Consider the following 20,586-nt stretch of genomic DNA (forward strand, 5'->3'; position numbering starts at 1 on the left):
ATTAACACGTGCTCGAGAACATCTTCTTTCCTGGGTATTCTTGCTCAATGTTCTGGTCAAAATGGATATGGGTGACTTGGTCCAGGTGCTCTGATTCCTCCCGCTGCAAAAAGATCTTTATACTTCATTATTTTATTAAAAGGGCAAACAATTCTGCCAAAAGTGACCAGATAAAAATGTACCCTGGGTAAAGTTAAAGATCTTCTCCCTCTAGATGCCCTTCTGAATTAAAGACAAAAGAGTAACAAATATTATCAGCTCGAGAGGCTGTTGTCCCATCCACAGAAAACCTTTCTTGTAGGGATCTTGCAGAGAAAAAAAAAAAAGCGAGGCTAACATACTATGGCTTCACACCAGATCCTCAAACTCCTCCCGTCTGCTCAGTAATAGAGTAGCAAATCTGATACCCTCTTTATTCATCTGAATTTGGAAATGAGGAGTCTTGAAAAAGATACTTGGCTTACGAGTGAGTACTGAAATATGGAAGCTCCTCAAGGAAATGGCAGCAAACCACTCTTTCATAACATCTGCTCCCAGTAAGTCTTAAGTAGCTGGTAACTCCTCAGCATCCTCTAAGAAGTTAGCTATGTCCTTCCCTTCCTTGGCAATTTCTGGCACAAAACACCAACAAAATGAGTCTGGTTCATTGTGCAGTCACTATTTGGAAACCTATCCATAATATGTGGGTGAGGCCGCACCTTTTAAAAAGACAAAATATTTGTTGTAGCAATTGCAGATGAAAGGTGCCAAAACACATTTTTCTTTATTCCAAAAATTGTGTTACAACTTTCATAAGTAGTCTCTACTTTTAGAATTCATTTTAGACAAAGAGAAAACTTTGGTTATATTATACTTTGGCTCATTTTTTAATTTGAAGATGGGATGATTCTTAAAATTCCATGAAGTAGGGGCGCCTGGGTGGCTCAGTCGGTTGGGCTTCCGACTTCGGCTCAGGTCATGATCTCACGGTCTGTGAGTTCGAGCCCCGCGTCGGGCTCTGTGCTGACAGCTCGGAGCCTGGAGCCTGCGTCAGATTCTGTGTCTCCCTCTCTCTCTGACCCTCCCCCGTTCATGCTCTGTCTCTCTCTGTCTCAAAAATAAATAAACATTAAAAAAAAAAATTCCATGAAGTAAATGTCTTTAATTGACACAGGGGTATTCCCACACGCTGGCAGAAAATCAGTGCAAAGACCTCCTCGCTTATATTCAAGAGGTACAGCAGCTCTTTCCAAGCCCAGATAAGATCTGTCCATCCCATCTTTGATCCCACCTGATCCTAGAAATGAAAGACTCTCTTTCAAGGGCTGTTATTGTCCAGCAAATTTCAATGTTCTTGTATGAACCCTCTCAACTGGCTTCACTGGAAAAATAGTTACCAGAGGAACAAGACCTTTCTTGCATTGCCTTTTTTGATATCTACATTTTTCCTTTTGAAATTGGACTCCTGCTCAGATTAAATGTCCATATGGGTCCTCCCTGATCCATGACCTGGCCTAACTGCTTTTCTTAGAGAACTCGCAACTCCTCCCTTACCTGCATGGCTCCTCAGAATTCACACAAATCTCTTCCCTTCATTCACTGCAGCACAGTCGGTCAATTCTGTCCACAATCAAAAGAACCTCCCAATTCTCAGCTCTCCTCGGTAACTGCTGACCCACATAGATTAAGCCTTCCCACTGTCTTGGTTCGGTCTCCCCAGGCCAAGAAAGTGATACTGGCAGCGACCTTTCATTGGCACGTCCCTGTCAGGGGTGAGGTTTCTGTCCCTTATAAGCATCTTCTTCACACTGAGATAAAAAGGCTTTTCAATCCAACTACCCATGGGTCTCAATACTGCATCCTGGTCACATGGCCATATCCTCTCCCACTGAATAGCTTCCTTTGATGTTCTCAGAAACAGTGTTCAAAGCATCAAGCTTGATTCAGGTCCCTTCCCAACACATTGCTCCTTGGCCTTCAATGAGAAACATTCAGTTCAACCATGGACTACACAGAGTCTTTGTATTTGAAGGCACTTGAAAAGTAGCCTCCAATTGCAATTAATTTTAGGTAATTTTTTTAACCTATGCTACCTTTGCTCCTATGCCTTTTATTCAGTTATCTTCCATGCCCATGCCCCAATCACACCCCTCACCGTCATTAAAAGGGTAAAAATCCCATCGCGAGGATGACACCCTATCCGTTCTCTCCTGTGTTATCTGAAAGAAACTGTCTGGTCCCCTAAACGTAGTCACTACACTCCTGTGGAAGGTTTCCTAAAAGGTCTTCAGAAAATTCTCGATTATTCTGCCATTCAGCCAACCCTGATCAACATACCTACTGGGCAGACTTCCCTGATGTGTGGACAGAATCACATTTTCACCAACAGTAGGATTAAGATGGAAAGGGCTAACAGCTACAGGAGTAGTTCAGGTTAGTGTCAGAGACATTCTCTTTAAAAGGCCCTTACAGGGGCGCCTGGGTGGCTCAGCTGGTTAAGCCGCCCGACTTCAGCTCAGGTCACGATCTTGCAGTCTTCGAGTTTGAGCCCTGCGTCGGGCTCTGTGCTGACAGCTCAGAGCCGGGAGCCTGCTTTGGATTCTGTGTCTCCCTCTCTCTGCCCTTCCCCTGCTCGTACTCTGTCTCTCTCTCTCTCTCCCTCTCTTTCAAAAATAAATAAACATTAAAAAAAAATAAAAAACAAAAAAAATAAGAGGCCCTTACAGATTTACCTACCAATGTGCTCAAAAATTCAATCTTAGTAAAAGTATTACTAATTTTTACTATTTATTAATTTGCTGCCTTTGACTAATAGAGTCAGTGGGCAATAGTAAAGTTGATCTCACTCAAAATACACAATGTTAGAGGGGCGCCTGGGTGGCGCAGTCGGCTAAGCGTCCGACTTCAGCCAGGTCACGATCTCGCGGTCCGTGAGTTCAAGCCCCGTGTCGGGCTCTGGGCTGATGGCTCAGAGCCTGGAGCCTGTTTCCGATTCTGTGTCTCCCTCTCTCTCTGCCCCTCCCCCGTTCATGCTCTGTCTCTCTCTGTCCCAAAAATAAATAAACGTTGAAAAAAAAAAAATTTAAAAAATAAAAAAAAAAAAATACACAATGTTAGAAAACAAAGTCAAGCCAGAACTCTACACACCCCGCAAAATAAAGATGCCCTGCTGGTTACATAGACAAAAACTAAACTGCAAAAAAAGACACTGAAAGTACCCAAGTATTCTTTCTTCTTTTAAATTTTTTTTTAATGTTCATTTATTTTTGAGAGAGAAAGACAGAGACAGAGAGCAAGTGGGGAAGGGGCAGAGAGAGGGAGACACAAAATCGGAAGCAGGCTCCAGGCTCTGAGCTGTTAGCACAGAGCCCGACGCACGGCTTGAACTCATGAACTGTGAGACCATGACCTGAGCCAAAGTGGCATGCTGAACCTACTGGGCCACCCAGTCCTCTCATAAAAGTATTCAAGTATTCTTAAAGCTGCGTATGTGGCGGTTCAACTCCCCACAGGCAAAAACCTCATGGGATTTACAGCTTCTTATTTTATGCTCTTCTAATAAAGGACTCTGAACCAAATCTTATTCCCCAAACTTTAGCCACTTCCTGGGTGAACTGTAAGATTTATTTCCTCTGTTAGGGACATTTTCAGACTTTTATGAGGCAGAAATCTGGTGCAATGGAACAAATTTCCCATTCACTGTTTTCACTGCTTCAGTAGATCCTTTGTAAACTGGGTAGGAAATGTGTTAAACTCGGTCTTCCCCCAAGAAACCTTCTTGAGATACTGGGCTTTCCGTTCAATCTAAGCACACTAACCCCTTCTTTAAAACTACCAACAACCAGTACTTTATGCCCTGTAAGCAGAGAATGGCACAGTTGAGCCTCAATCAAGGCTTCTGAATTAAGTCTTTTTTTTCCTTCTTCTTCAACCTTCTAATTTCTTTGCATTGGAAAAGTTTCCAAGGCTCCTCAATGAAAGATGGAAACATTAAAATGTATGGTTTTACTGAGAGCAAGGGAATTCCTGGAGATGGTATGCATGTAAAAAAAAAAAAAAGTTTAACATGTTCGTTGACAAATAATTTTGCAAATAAATTTGGCAAGGCAGAGAAAAACAGTCACCCTTTAAAACATAGTTGGTGGGAGCAAAAATGGGTATACTCTTTCAAAAGGGCAATTTGGCAACTTGGTCGAAAACTTTTCCTCTGTGAATATCCTTTAACTCAGCGGCTCTGCTTCTAGGATGGATGCTGAGGAAATAAGTATGTGTCAAAGATTTAGCTATAAGTGCATCTGTCACAGTATGTGACATGTTCTACAAAAAATGGAAACAACCTCAATGCCTCTAAATGGAGGATTAGTAAAATAAATTATGTTATTTCTATAATAAGTACTCACTCATCAAAAATAACATGATATGGGACGCCTGGGTGGCTCAGTCGGTTGAGCATCTGACTCTTGATTTCAGCTCAGGTCATGATCGGTTCATGGGTCCGAGCCCCGCTTCGGGCTCTGCGCTGGCAACGTGGATTCTTTCTCTCTCTCCCTCTCTCTGCCCCTCCCCTCCTCGCGTGCTCTCTCTCTCTCTCAAAATAAATAAATATTTTTAAAAAATTTTTTAAGAAAATAACATTATAGATGATATTAACTTGTCCAGATATTTATAATATGTTGCAATATATAACATGATATATGTAATATAATATAATATAATTATATAATACATTGCAAGCTAAAATAACAGGCATAATACAAATTTTTGTTTAAAAACTTATATAAATATGCTATTTTTCATTAAATCTAAAATGCCATCAATTATATGATTTAACATATCACTGAGAAAGAAAAGAATACTGCCAATTAAGCTTGTATATTACATTTTGATTTTAAAGTTTAAATGTGAAATAACAAGCACATCAAAATCAACAAAATGTAGAGGGTGTGTGAAAATTTTTGCGACGTCAGTGTAGGGAAGAATTTTAGACAAGACCCAAATGGTACATCAAGATTAACAAAGTTGGCCACTTTAAATTTTGAACTCCTATACAATGAAAGATAACGTTAAAAAGTGAAAAGACAAGCCACAGACTGGAAGAAAATATCTGCAATGCATGTAATTGAAAAGCAAGGAGTCCCCAGCTTATATTAAGAAACCTTACAGGGGCGCCTGGGTGGCTCAGTCGGTTGAGCGGCCGACTTCGGCTCAGGTCACGATCTCACGGTTCGTGAGTTCGAGCCCCACGTCGGGCTCTGTGCTGACAGCTCAGAGCCTGGAGCCTGTTTCAGATTCTGTGTCTCCCTCTCTCTCTGCCCCTCCCCCATTCATGCTCTGTCTCTCTCTGTCTCAAAAATAAATAAACATTAAAAAAAAAAATTAAAAAAAAAAGAAACCTTACAGATTAAAGAGAAAAAGACAAACGGTTAAATAGAAGAATGAACAAAAATGTATGAACAGGCAACTCACAAAGAAGGAAATCAAAGAACCAAATAAAAACATGTGAGAAGAGGTTCAATGTCAGTGGTAATCAAGGACATTCAAATTAAAACCACAAAGAGATACACCACTCACAGACATTAAGCTGGCCAAAATGAAAAAAACAAAAAAATCTCACAATTTTAAGTTTTAGCAGGAATGCTTAGTATGTATGCTCGTGGGAATGTAAGAATCGGTGAGCAATTTGATAGTATCTACTAAAATTGAAGATCTTCAATCCCTACAGTGACATTCCAGGTCCAGCATATGCCTTAAAAGAACAGACACACAGACAAAAAAGACATGCACAGAAAAACTTCATTGTAGCGTTGTTTATAATTGTGAAGAGATAATAATATAAAATATGAAAACATTTATTTATTGTTATACCATTAAATTTACAAATGGAAGATATAAATTACATATAAAATATTACTAAATATGTTAAAATAATATAGATGTGTAAATATATGTTTACATAAATTTTTATATTTTATATTTATATATCAGATATAGGGTAAGTATAAATAAATGTGAATTATAAATAAAATGCTATCTATTCATACTATAGAATACCTTGTAGCACTTTCAATGAATGTACCAAGTTCCACCTTATCTCTGTACACAGGGAAGGGAATCGGGAAGAGGCTCACGGAGACTTTCTAATGTATTTGTAATTTCTTCATCAAGAGGTTAAAAAAGGGAAGTCTGTAGTAAATATAGCATAATGCTAAAATCTGATACAGCTGGGTGGTGATAGGTATTTCTTACATTACACTCCATTCTTACCTGCATGCTTAAAATATTTTATGATAAAAAAATAAATTTTAAAAGCACAAGCTGTAAGACGACCAGATTTTGGTAGGCATGTTTTTATGTGTATGTGTCTGTATATGTGATCCTGGGCAAATTGCTTAAAAGGTCTCCCATTCTGCAAATGAGGATAAAAGCAGCTACCACACAGAGCGTTGTGAAAACTGCACCAAATAATCCACGGGCAAAACTTAGCAGCCCCTACACACTGTAAACGCCGAACACATGTTAGCTATTACTAATGGTCAGGAAAAAACACACACAGGCTGCAAAGCACCAATGCTTAAATCTGGGTGTTTGTTATTGTTGTTCTTCTTTCTTCTCCGTTTTCTTTTTCTACTTAGAATCTTTTTTAATTTTAAATGCTACTGAGAATGTGAAATCATTTACCTAGTCATTAACAAACACTTCTCACTCCGTCTCCCTAGAAGCCAGGTCCTGTGCTAGGAGCTGGGGATACAAAGATGGACGTAACGCTCTCTGCTCTTGTGGAACTCTCCAGAAAGTGTAGTAAAAATGGATATTCGTAATTACACATGAAGAGATACACATAATAGTATGAGAACATCTCACGGGCCAGCCTTGGACAACAGAAGAGTCTTCGGAAGTAAGGTTTCCTTCTGAGATGATGAGGAGGAAGCCAGAAGCATGCACTATTCAGCATTACCTAAGCATGTAATAATCCTTGCACAGCCAAGAACTAAACCATATTCAGCAAAAAAGGCACCGAGTCTCCCAGTATAATCCTTTAATCTGGTGCTACTCAAAGCATAGTCCGTGGCCCAAACTGTTACTGTTTAGCAAAAAAAAGTACAGAAGTTTCCAAGCATTTAGAAACTTTTGTACCAATCTGGCATTGCCACAACATCTAAATTTATGTGATCGGTGGATAAGTAGAGAACAAAAGTATAAGGATTCTTAACGGATTGAAAATAAGAAAATAAAACAAAAAAGGCAGGGGTGGGGGGGACTGGTTCCACACAGTGTAAGAAGTACTGTTTTAAAACTCCTTGGGTAAGGATCTTTGGCGAGTGCCAAAAATGAGTTTGGAATGAAATGCAATGGCAGCGGCTGGTTTATAACTTAGCCGAGAAGCTCCAAATTCCGACGTCTCTTAAAGCTCTCTACAAACAAAACGTCCGAGAGCTCTTAGCAGATTATCATCCTTGACAGTGTCTGAAGGAGCACCTGGAGAAAAGGGCCTCCGGGTCTCCATAACCGGGTATGGAGGCAGGGGAGATGGCAAACCCAAAAGATCTAGAAAACACCCCTCCTCAATTAATTCTACTTTGAGGCAGGAAACAGACAGGCCAGCCAATGACTGCGGGAGAAAAAGGACGGTGTGAAATGGCAGTGCTGAGGTAAGTCGGCAGTCCAAACACAACGGCCTCCCTTATGTAAGAAACCACAGCAGAGTGCAGGCCGCCAGAGGAAAATAATGTGCCTCTGTGCGCGAGGGACTGAGCAAGCTGCAGAGCCCAGGATGCACTTAGACTTTATCTAAGCCATGTACGCACGCTCTGTTAATGAGCGTTTGGTTCCCAAAGTGGGCTCGGTGCTGATAAAAAACAGATGCAGGGCCAGCTGATCAAAGTGGCCTCACTCCCCACCGCCCACTGCCTGGACCACTATCTCACCATGTCTCCTGAGCCTTCCTGGCACCCCCTTCTTTGATGCACATTTGCAACCTGAAAATGCCACACCCTTCCAGTTGGCTTCTTTCATGTTAATTAAATTTCAAAGTACAGAAAGCTGGAGGGTTTGGACACAGGGAGAGAGAAAAGGGACGAGGGGTGCCCTGTTTGTGGGCTTCCACAGCCCAGCCTCCAGGAGCCTTCAGTCCTTAAAACATGCAGATGTGTGTAACCTCTTCAAGACCAGAGTCGCAACTATCGCAGAAAGGCAACACAGCAACCAGGAAGATGGGCCCTTGGGATCCCCAAGTGAACCTGCTCTATCGCTCAGTTGAGCAGATGAGGTTGGGAAGAGACAGTCGGCTGGATGCCTTGATAAAGCAGGGCTGCGTGGCTCAGAAATGCCTTAGCAAAGAGGACACACGCCCCGCCGTGTCTGCCAGTGCACAAGGACCCCTAGTGAGCAGGGAAGAGCGTCCCCCACCCTGCGAGAGACATATTTCAACCCAAAGCCAGTCAAACCCAGTGGGTGACAGCCTTCCACTGTTGCCTCTGGGAAGAAAGTGCAATATTCCTGTCACAGTTGCTATTTGAAGCATCAAAGAAGCAGAACACATTCATGCAGGTGGAAGAAAAAAAAAGATGGCACTTAAATTTATTCATTACAAATACATCTGGGGGGCCTACTTTGTGTCAGGCTCCTGTCACCATGACTTTTATAGCCCACCGGGGCAGAGAGATGCGAAAGAAGCAAATACACTTTGTGAGAAGAGTTACAGTAGGCACGGCAGTTCGACCTTGTCTGCCAGGGATCAAGGAAGGATTCCCAGGGGAAGTGCTGACTGATTAATGGAAAAAACAGTGAGTGTTAGGAAAGAGCGACCTGCATGGTGAAGGGTCCTAAGTCCAGAGAAAGGGAGGTCCATCTGTCAAACCAACCTAAGTTATTAAGGCTGGAGCTGAGACAGCAAGGCAGGGAGAGTCTTCCATGGAAGGTCGGAGGGGTAGGTGGGGTCATATGGTGTGGGGCTTTTTAGGCCTGATTAAGGATTTGAGAATTTATCCCCAACGACAGTAGGCAGCCGTGGTAGCATTCTCGGTGTGAAATGTCATTATTCAGAGGTTGATTTAAAAAGGTTAAAATTACGTTTAAGAAAAAAAAGGGGGGGGGGGGCGCCTGGATGGCTCGGTTGGTTGAGCGTCCAACTTCGGCTCAGGTCATGATCTCACGGTCCGTGAGTTCGAGCCCCGCGTCGGGCTCTGTGCTGACAGCTCAGAGCCTGGAGCCCGTTTCAGATTCTGTGTCTCCCTCTCTCTGACCCTCCCCCATTCATGCTCTGTCTCTCTCTGTCTCAAAAATAAATAAACGTTTAAAAATAAAAATAAATAAAAATAAATAAAATAAAATAAAATAAAATAAAATAAAATAAAATAAAATAAAATAAAATAAAATGGTTAAAATTGGTCTCCTGACTCCTAAAGCCAAGATACCAGGAGTAAAGGAATAACCGCTCTTGTCTGGATCTCCTGAACTTGTAAAGAAGCTGGTGTGGTGATGGTAGGTCTGTGGCTTGGAAGGGTCACTGCAGGAGACATGTCCTCTCCGACTTGCCATCACAGAGCAGTGAACCGGAAACACGCCATCCTCATGCCACACACCCAGCAGCCCTGGTGGCAATCTCCAATCTCCTGGGCCTGAGCCAGCCTGCAAAGTACCGAGCTCCCTACTGTCTTAGGGGTTGCTGCCTTAGGATGGAAAACTGGGTCTCAATACCCTTCTCCGGACTGTCATACATGTCCCACACAGGGGACCCACACACGGATCTCATCACATTCTAAATGCTCTAAGGAAAAGAGAGTGTTCAAACTCTACCTCAGAAAAGTGTTCAGCCTCTGGCAAAGGTGGGGGTGGGGAATCGGCTTCCCTGGGCTGCTCCATCTGCCAAACTCAGAATAAAGAGTGTTTTCAGAGCCTGGAGTTTTCCAGCTGCCTGGAAACAGGAAGAGCCCAATCCCAGAGAACAGTAACCCTCACACACACCCTACATAAAGACATGTTGAGCCATTAGCCCTAATTGCCTGTGACTGACACAGGAGCGAAGCCGGCCTTCCAGGCATTTGCTCAACGAAAAGAAAACAAACAGCTCACAGGGGACACGAGCAGCCATTTTCTCTCCTTTCTGCCAAAATGATTCTGCTCTGTTCCCCCCAAATTACAGCATACAGATTTGAAATTACAAACCAAACAAAGGTCTTTCTAGCATCCTTTACCACATATAAAAGAGAAAATAAATCTCTGTAGGGAAGAGCTGGACACAAGCAATTGGTTATTAATCTCGCAAAATCAAAAACTTCACAAAAACTTTTCAGAGGCACCTCTCAATACCCCAATTCTCTCCAGGTTTGAGGTATTAGAAACTATTTGCAATACTCTTCACTTATTCATCATAATTTATTAAGAAATATGTTAGGTAGTATGCCAAATGCTAAGGATGTGATATGTATGTGGTAAAAATCACATCTGCCTTCAGATTTACGATTTTTGTTTCTAACAAGTGGGTTTTCTAAAGAGGCTTAAGAACACATGGCATATTATACATCAAGCTAGAGACCATGCGTCCTTCCCCTTTCCCTTATGAATTAATTACAAGGGTACAGAGGACCCACCTACATGCCGCCGCCACCACCACCACCACCACCAGCCAGACCACAGCGACTGTGGTGATACGGACACTGGTTTCCTCAGTACCAAACTGATAACTAGGATGGACCCTGGGACCACAATAGGACGGGCCCTGACTATGACTGGTAGTTGCTGAGATAAGACTTCATTTCTCAGTTCAGAACCATTCCCTTCCTTTATGGCTCCTTCACAGCCAATTCAAAAATATTCACCAATTGGAACATCCTCCATTGGGTGGGCGCTTCACACATGCCCTTAACTTCCTGGAGAGCTATGCATGATTGTTAATCCCCCCTTACACAGACGGTAAGCCATTTGAGCAAGGTCACATAGGGTCCAGTGGGGATTTGAAGCCAGATTGATTTGATTCCCAGGTCCATGCTTTAATCTCTATTTGCTACCTAGTCAAACTGGAACTTCCCTTGGTCTTAGTGGAGCCATCTTCTTATCATCCAAGGTCTTTCCTGTCTAAACCATAGGATGGCAAGAAAACTAGTAGTCCATGTTAATTACCATCAGCCCCGGCTACAGGAGTAATATACAGTAACATTCAGAGCCTAAAGCCCTCTACAGACTGTTAAGATAAAGAGAGAAAAGCTGTTTTCTAAGCAGGATCTAGGCAAACACCCTCCAAAGACTAAGGAAGGCAAAATGAGCTCCTTGTTCCATAAAAGCCACACTCTTTTTTCCAAGTCGTGGTATAAGGTAGCATTGATTCTGCCCCTGATGATTTAGATTCTTTTTAAGATTTATGGAGAACGAGCAGGTCTTCTACACCTCCCTTGCTCCTATGCATGGCAGCGTCCCCAGAGACCACGAGCCACGAGGTAATAAATAACCACGTTGTTTCTGTCCTAGCGAAGGAACCTCAGATTTGAGTGGGGTTAGCACTGCTGGAAGGCTACTCACCCAGCAGGCAGAGCATCAAGGGCCTGAGCAGACGCCGGGAGCTGCTGTGTGCCTGAAGTGCTGGGCTCCTCGCCTTCCGCCGGTGTGGCTGGAACAGGGAGAGACACTGCAGTGGGGTTCGGGGTCACACTCGACACCGCAGCAGGCGAGGGTGCCACACCAACAACAGAGGACTCTTCGGGATCAGTGGCTGCAGCGGGTTCATCATTCACTGGAAGTACAGAAATCATATTCAAGAGATCGACTCAGACTTGTGTTCACGTTTACTAGCTTTTTCACTTAAAGTGGTAACACAGTACCTTATAATTTTACCATGCATGTATCTGGTGACAGCAAAAAGTTCTACAAAACATAACTTTGGAAATGAGAGCAAGTCAGTAATGGCCTGTCCCCACTTCCTCCCCACCCCCACCAAAAAAAATCAGGAGATGGATCTGAAATAAATATATTAAGTGTTACCTCTTTTTTATACTTTCATTGAATTTTTCTAACATATTATGATCACATATTGCAATAAAAGAGTAGCAGGAAAGAGGGTAACAGGGAGGTGTGTTGGTGCTAAATGAAGCAAGCCAATGCCACATTTATAGGGTCATATTCCTCTCTTTAAACTTGTCATTTGTCTGCTGGGTACAAATGGTAACTTCCTTCAAAAAGCTCTCTCTACTCGCAGAGGCCAAAACTGCCAACAATGTGTTTGTTCTTTCAAAGACTCATGCTCAAAGTACGGAACAAAGATGAATACTGCAGATGAAAAAGATGGGCTCTAAAGATAAAGGACTTGTCTTCAAGGTAACAATAGACAAAGAGACAGAAGTCAAATAAGCCTGTTCCGAGTCTCCTTATTTCTCCATTTCTTTATTTCTTTGATGACCACTCATGTTCACAAGGACTCCAAGACACTGCAATATCCTCCCACTCCAAAAGGGATCAAAGTTTCCGAAGAATTCTGCGAAAGTAGATAAGCCATAGGCAGAGAATTTTCTATATGTGATTGCACATATGCACATTTGTACTAGAATTTTGTAGGAAAACCTCTTAGGTGTGATTTCAGCTCATCTGCCTAATTCAGAAATTCTTTTTGCGGTTTCAAATGCAACAAACGTACTATCTAGATTCTTCTTACACACTTCGTCTGACAGGAGCTTGCCACAGAGCCATTCCATTGTTGAACAGATGTACCTGTCGGCAGGTTTTCCTCAGGTTAAGTAAGTGGATTCCATTAACTGATCTTAGCCCCCAGCCCCACGCAGTGCAGACTAAGTACCCGGCCACCCCCTTTCTCATCCACCTTCTCCAGTTAGAAGGCCTGCTCTTGCTTTAATGTTTCTAGGCCCTTCCCTTCTTATCACCAGGCTGCTTTCTTCTAGGTATCCTCTTCTACTGCCTCTCCTCAATAATGACAGCAGGAACGGAACAAAATAAATCAGATCCCATCAGACCAGCGCAGTCAGCTTTCTGATAGAAGTGGTATTAGTTAACTTGTACAGAACCCCAGTGTATGCCAGGCAAAGCGCAAAGCATTTTGGATTCTCTCATGTCAGCCTCACATACAACCGTACACATTCGGTACAATTAACATCCCCAGTTTACAGTTGTGGCAACTGAGGCTCAAAGAGGTTAAATAACCTGCTGAGGTTGCCGGGCACCTAATTCACACCCCGACAGCCTGCCTCCAGAGCCTGAACTACTCATTTACCATGCTCTGCTTCTCCCTCTTGGCACATCCTCTAAAGCAAGCCAAGATTGTAACAACTCTGAAGCAACCATATAATCTTCTTGGCTAACCTGAGACTGGTAACCAGCTGAAACCAAAATTTCTTCACAGGCTGTGATGCCGCTTGATCTTAAGAAATGGAAAAGAGCCTAGGGACTACCTGTGATCAATCCATTTGCTTTCTCCCCAGTGTATGAAATACGGTCTGGCACACATCAGCTAAATTAGTTGTTTAATAAATGGCTCCATCTCATGCAACTGGTGTTTCCCCAACACAAATGCAAGACTTCATACTTCTATTTCCTATTCTATCTCAGCCGAATTAGTAAAACACAGCAGATGACAATTCTCTTCATGCAAATCTATAAATTTTACTCAATTCCAATACAAAAAAAACCATCACATTTTTGAGAACTAAATAAATTCACTCTAAAAGTTATAAGAAAAACTAGGGGCTCCTGAGTGGCTCAGCTGGTTAAGCTTTGGCTTAGGTCATGATCTCTCAGTTTGCGGGTTTGAGCCCCACATCAGGCTCTGTGCTGACAGCTCAGAGCCTGGAGCCTGCTTCGGATTCTGTCCCTCCCCAGCTCACACTCAGTTTCTCTCTCTCTCTCAAAATTAACATTAAAAAAAAATTTTTTTTTAATTTTAAAAGTTTTAAGAAAAACTAAATGCAGAAGAACAGCCACCAAAATTCTAAAGAAGAGTGTTGTGGAGGGACGGGTAATTCTCTAAAGTATTAACACACCATCAGGCCACAACAATTAAAACAATGTGGTACTGATACAAGAATAAGCAGATAGATGGTGATGAAATTAATAAGGAATTCCAGAAACAGAATTAAATACACATAAGAATTTAGTATATGACAAAGGTGGCATTTTAAATGACTGCAGTAAAGAGATTATTCAATAAATATTGCTGTGATGACTGGGTAATATACTGGGGGAAAAAATGAGTTTTATCCCTACCTTACTCGTTTTATGAAAATGAATTCCACATGAATCCAAAATTTTGACATAAGAAATGAAACTTAAAAGGAAGTAAACAGAGGAGGTTACTTTTATCTCAAAGTGTAAAAGACTTTTTGAAGTATCACACAAAATTGAGAAGACATAAAAGATGGATGAATTCAACTACATTAAAGTTTTTTTTAATTTAAGTGGCAAAAAAAAAAAAATCACAAGCAAAATCAAAATCAAAGAAAAACCAGTTGGGGAAAATTATTACCAACCCATATTACAGACTAATGGCTAATTTCTTTGATATGAAAAGAACCTCTACAAATCAATTAGAAAAAGACCAAAAACATGCACAGACACTTCAGAGTAGAGGAAATACAAATTACCTCTAAACGTATTAAAAGATGCTCAATTTCAATTACGAGATGAGAAATGTAATTGAAGACTATGATGAGGGGCGCCTGGGTGGCGCAGTCGGTTAAGCGTCCGACTTCAGCCAGGTCACGATCTCGCGGTCTGTGGGTTCGAGCCCCGCGTCAGGCTCTGGGCTGATGGCTCAGAGCCTGGAGCCTGTTTCCGGTTCTGTGTCTCCCTCTCTCTCTGCCCCTCCCCCGTTCATGCTGTGTCTCTCTCTGTCCCAAAAATAAATAAACGTTGAAAAAAAAAAAAAATTTAAAAAAAAAAAAAAGAAGACTATGATGAAATACCATTGTTTAACCTATCAGATTGGTAAGAACAAAAATAGTTAATCGCACGGTCATAAGGGTGTAGGAAGAACTGGCATTTTCACCTATCACTGGTAGGAGTAGAAATTATTAGAACATCTCTGGAGAACAGTTGGCAATATTAAAAAATTTAATTTTTTTATTATTTAATTTTGAGAGAGAGAAAGATGCGAGGCGGGGGGGGGGGTGGGTAGGCAGGCAGAGAGAAAGAGAGACACAGAATCGGAAGCAGGCTCCAGGCCCTGAGTTGCCAGCACAGAGCCCAACTCGGGGCTCAAACTCAGGAATGGTGAGATCATGAGCTGAGCCAAAGTCAGGCGCTTAACCAACTGAGCCACTCAAGCACTCCAGCGATAATGAGACATTTAAATGCATTCATAGGGAGGGGGGGGGGGAGGGAAGTGGGGATGGGTGTGGAGAACAGAGGTGGGGGAGGCCTGTAGATGAAATTAAAACAGCCATGAGCCAATAATATTTAAAGACCGGGGTTAGATTCATTATAATATTATTTTTACTTTTATAAACTCAATGTTTGTGACACAGATGGACTTTGCATACCTCCATCAGGAGGCACAGAACATCTGGTTATCACCCTTTGGCAATGCTAGCAGCCGCTGGTGATTATTACCTAAACGTAAATTGGCTGTGGACTGCAAAACAGTTATATTCTAATTCTATCATTGCCTGTAAGAGAAACTGTCCCTCATCAACTCTTTGGCTACCTTGAGGTTCAGTTTGTAAAGAAAAGGCAGGAGAAATGCTTGAGTCTTTCCTTTTACTCACTGGTCTCCAAAAATGAACAGTGAAATTCTGTTTTGTGTAAAGATCATTCATTATGAGCTCTTGGATTTAAACATATTTAAAATAGTCGAATCCACGGTGATTACTGTTTTTTTTATGAGACTAAAATTGTCCCCATCTCTGGCTGGGTTTAGCAGAGAAGGAAAGAGGCAAAGCTCTTCAAGTTTGCTTCAGATTCTATGCGAACATTTCTAAGATAATTATTAAATGTGAAGGTGCAGAACAGCATATATATTGTGCTACCGTGTGTGTGTGTGTTTTCAAAGAATATGTGTGCATATGCTTGTACAGTCAAAGAATAGCTTTGAAAGAATCATAAGGAACACAACAGTGACTGCCTCCGGGGAGGAAACTGGAGGCTACAGGACTGGAACAGGAAGGACACTTTACACTGTTTGAGCTACTTATACTTTTAAAATTTTCAGAATGTACATGTACTACCTGTTAAAAATAATTATTATGAGACTGTTGACCAGGAAAAGAACAAAAGCAGAGGCCCATTTTCCATGCCAATGGAAAAGACCCTCCAATCTAGTTAGAAGGGTTCCCACCAGGGCGCCTGGGTGGCTCAATGAGTTAAGCAGTTAAGCGCTGACTCTTGATTTCCACTCGGGGCATGATCTCACGGCTCATGGGATCACCATCCGACTCTGAGCTAAAGCCTGCTTGGGATTCTCTCTTTCCTTTTTTCTTGGGTTCTCTCTCTCTCTCAAAATAAATAAATAAATATAAAAAAAAATAAAGAAATCCATTTCAAAAAAAAGGGGGGGATTCCCACCAGGATTGTATCTGTCCACAGACCCACCCGAGAGCCTGGGATCCACCACAGTAGCTCATCTGTTTTGAAGCTTTGTGCTATGCTTTGATTTGGAAATAGAGTATGAGAGCCAGGTATCCTCGAGCTGACAACTTTGTGTCCATGCTTATACTCTTCTGTTCTCAAAAAGTGTATGTGTGTGTACACATATACACACATTCTTAGAATGTGAGAGCTTGAAAGAACCTCAGAAATAAATCCACCCATCACAGCTTATATCCAGAAGACACTGAAGTTCAGACAATTAACAATGAAGTCACTGGCCTACAGTCACAATGATAAACCAGTGAGAGTCCCCTAATCAAGCCATGAAGTGGCTTCAATTAGAGGAAAAAAACTGGACTGAGAAAGACAAGAAGTTAGAATTTAGTCATGCCTTACAGAATTGCTGTATTTTACATTTTAGCTCTATTCAAACTATATTGTCAATGTTCTCTATTAATCCTAATGATGTGATATACGCAACTTACCTCCCTTCAAAGACTGCATCCTTCTTGAGAACAAGGGAAAATTTGTTTCCTTCATTTTTCACTACTTCCACTCTCTGTCTCCTATGACCTTGCCTACACCCCCTTGCTCATTTCAGCCCCACTCTCCACTACTTAGACGAGACTGATCCCCTTTGTGGATCCCACAACACCTGGGGTCCCAGCTACTCAAACACACAGCCCCTGTGACATCTGCTGTGCTGGTACGTAGGAAACAGTGTCTTGAGCTTCTTTTTTTAAAAGAGATTATAAGGCAGAAAACTTATTTTATAATTCTTTACACCATCCATGGTGCTTAGCAAAATGGCATTTGACAAATATTTGTTCACTAAATATTTGCTGGACTAAATCTAATAATCTAGGGAAAGAAATCTGAAATAAAACCACCTGATATTTATGTAACACTATCAATTGCAAAGCAGTTTCTTTCCTTTTCATTTTTATTTTGGAATAATTTTAGACTTCTAGAAAAGTTGCAAAGAGAAGGGAAGCAAAAATATAAAAACAGGGAGACTCTTAAATACGGAGAACAAACTGAGGGTTGCTGGAGGGGTTGTGGGAGGGGGAGGGGCTAAATGGGTAAGGGGCATTAAGGAAGACACTTGTTGGGATAAGCACTGGGTGTTATACACAAGGGATCAATCACTGGAATCTACTCCTGAAATTATTGTTGCACTATGTGCTAACCAACTTGGACGTAAATTAAAAAATAAATTAAAAAAAATAGAATATCTAAGTTTTCAAAAAACAAAAGTTGGAAAGATAGTACAAAGATAGCAATATTAGGGGAAACTGAGTCAAGGGCATATTATCTTATATAAGCATAGCACATTTGTCAAAGCTAAAAAATGAACACCAATGTATTACTATTAATTAAACTTACGACTTTATTTGGATTCGCCAGCTTCTCCACTAAGGTCCTTTTTATGTTATAAGAACCAATCCAGGATCCTGCAGTGTCTTTAGCAAATTTTTTTTCATTAGCCCATTTATCCGCCCAATAGCTCTGTGAGGAAGATGCTATTCCCATCATATTTAAGACAAAACTGAAGCTCACAGAGGTTCCACCCAGACAGCGCCACGCAGGTAGCAAACAGCAAAACCAGTATTCAAATCCAGAATACCATTAAGTAAAAACAACGGAGGGACAGGAGGAGAAATGCAGATTGCTTTGACGGCTTTCCTGTACCAAGACGACAGGGTAAATGGGGCAAGTAGGTAAAATGGCAGTTGAATGGCCTCTGGTTTCCGCAACAAGGAGTATTTCACAAGGTTCCCTCTGTGATGTTGGTTAAACACTCTAACTTTATGAATCAGATATTCATTCAGGGCTGAGACATACTTGTCACAGTTAGCCAAAAAAAGATCAGGATTTGTAAATTCTTGTTCTTAATCCCGGACATGCTGCCAGCTCACTGTGTGTTCCAAGATCTTCAGGTGTGTGCAGAGTAGTGGGGTTCATGGTATACAAAGCCCCCACATCCAGGCATGGCGAAGGCAACTGCCAACAATGGAAACTTTTTAAACTGAAGATCAGCTCGTAATATACAATGCACAGTAAAGCAGTCACTATCTCTTGTCCATGAAACACAAGCAATGTATTTCCAAGGCAAAGGACTACTCAGTTCTTCCTAAGAGCAACCAAGGGGCGCCTGGGTGGTGCAGTCAGTTGAGTGTCCGACTTTGGTTCAAGTCATGATCTCATGGTTAGTGAGTTCAAGCCTCGCGTTGGGCTCTGTGCTGACAGCTCAGAGCCTGGAGCCTGCTTCAGATTCTGTGTCTCCTTCTCTCTTTGCCTCTCCCCTACTTGCACTCTGTCTCTTTCTCTCAAACATTAAATAAACATTAAAAAAATAATAAAAAAAGAGCACCCAAACTAGATAAACCTTTCATAATTAGCATGACATAGGGTGGGTGAGGCTTATAGAAAGAAAAACTAAATTAGATGGAAAAAAAGAAGAAAAATTAGATGAAAAACAAGAAGAGAAACTTGTAAATGGACAAAGCCATACCATGTTACCTGATGAGAAAATTTAGTCCTTTCCTGGCTAATTCACCCAATTTCCATTTACATCCCACCACGCTTCTAAAAACTCAAAGTCTGAAATTTGTTTTGAAAATGTATAAACTACCAAAGAATATCATGGAGAAACAGTTATAGGGCAGGACTAGCCCTTTGAGACATTAGAAAAACATGGCGCACCTGGGTGGCTCGGTCGGTTAGGCTCTAACTTCGGCTCAGGTCATGATCTCACCGTGATCTCACGGTTCATGAGCTGGAGTCCCACTTCAGGTGAACATAAGCCCTGCTTCAGGTAGAACATGAGCCCCACTTTGGGTGAGCCCCGCTGTGCGTTCTCTCTTTCTCTGCCCCTTGTTCACTTGTGTGCTCGCACGCACGCTCGTGCTCTCTCTCTCAAAAAAAAAAAAAATCTTCAGGCATAATTATTTTTAAGTTTTCTATCTCCTTTTCTATAAAAGCCACAGAAAATGAGAGAAAAATGTAAAACCATACATGGGGGTAAACTTACAATCATAAATGTAACAGATAAAACTTATACCTAAGTACTTCGTATATATTAAGATGGCTATTAAAAAAAAATCAGGAAACAAGTGTTGGCAAGGATATGGAAAAACTGGAACACTCATTCATTGCTAGAGGAAATGTAAAATGGTGCATCTGCCATGAAAATAGTTTGAGGAATGCTCAAAAAGATACACAGAATTATCATACATAAAACCCATCAACTCTACTCCTAGGTTTATGGCCAAAAGAATTGAAAGCCAGGACTCAAACAGATACATGTACACCCCTATTCACAACAGCATTATTCAATATTATTCAAACTAGCCCAAGGGTAGGCACAATTGTATGTCCATCAACAGCTGAATGGATACATAAAATGTGACATTCACATACGGTGGAATGTTATTCAGCCTTAAAAAGGAATGAGATTCTGATACATGGCTACAACATGGATGAATCTGGAAAACATGACAAGTGAAATAAGTCAGAGACAAAAGGAAAAATTGTTCCACTTCTATGAGGTACCTAGAATAAATAAACTGTTAAAGAGAGTAGAAGAGAGGTTACCAAGGACTGGTGTTGGAAGGCAGATGGAAAGGAAAAAAATACTGTTTAAAGGGTACAAAGTTTCAGGGGCTCTTGGGTGGTTTGGTCTAGTAAGGAGCCAATTCTTGATTTCGTCTCAGGTCATGATCACATGGTTCATGAGGATCAAGCCCACACAGCTTGGGATTCTCTCTCTCCTTTTCTCTCTGCCCCTCCCCCACACTCTCGTGTTCTCTCTCTCTCTCTCTCTCTCTCTCTCTCTCTCAAAATAAATAAATAAATAAGCTACAGATGGATGGATAGATAGATAGATAGATGGTACAGAGTTTCAGTTTGGGAAGATGAAAAAGTTCTAGAAGTGCATAGGGATGGTGACAGTTGCACAACATTGAGAATGTAATTAATGCCACTAAATTACATACTTCAAATGTTTAATGCCTATGTATATTCTGCCACAATTTTAAAAAAAAGCAATCTCTAATATATAAATCTCTAAAATAAACTTCCAAA

At 41.4% G+C, this 20,586-nt stretch overlaps 1 protein-coding gene across 1 annotated transcript in view; it reads right to left on the minus strand.

Moving 5' to 3' along the window:
• WWP2 (WW domain containing E3 ubiquitin protein ligase 2) overlaps positions 1-20,586 on the minus strand; it is a 150,142-nt gene that overhangs the window by 35,037 nt on the left and 94,519 nt on the right. Inside the window, exon 8 of the mRNA XM_030299840.2 lies at positions 11,494-11,704. Coding sequence (XP_030155700.1) covers positions 11,494-11,704 — 211 coding nt within the window. The remainder of the gene's footprint in view (positions 1-11,493; positions 11,705-20,586) is intronic.

This window comes from Lynx canadensis, chromosome E2 (assembly GCF_007474595.2).
Source record: "Lynx canadensis isolate LIC74 chromosome E2, mLynCan4.pri.v2, whole genome shotgun sequence".
Taxonomy (NCBI): Eukaryota; Metazoa; Chordata; class Mammalia; order Carnivora; family Felidae; genus Lynx; species Lynx canadensis.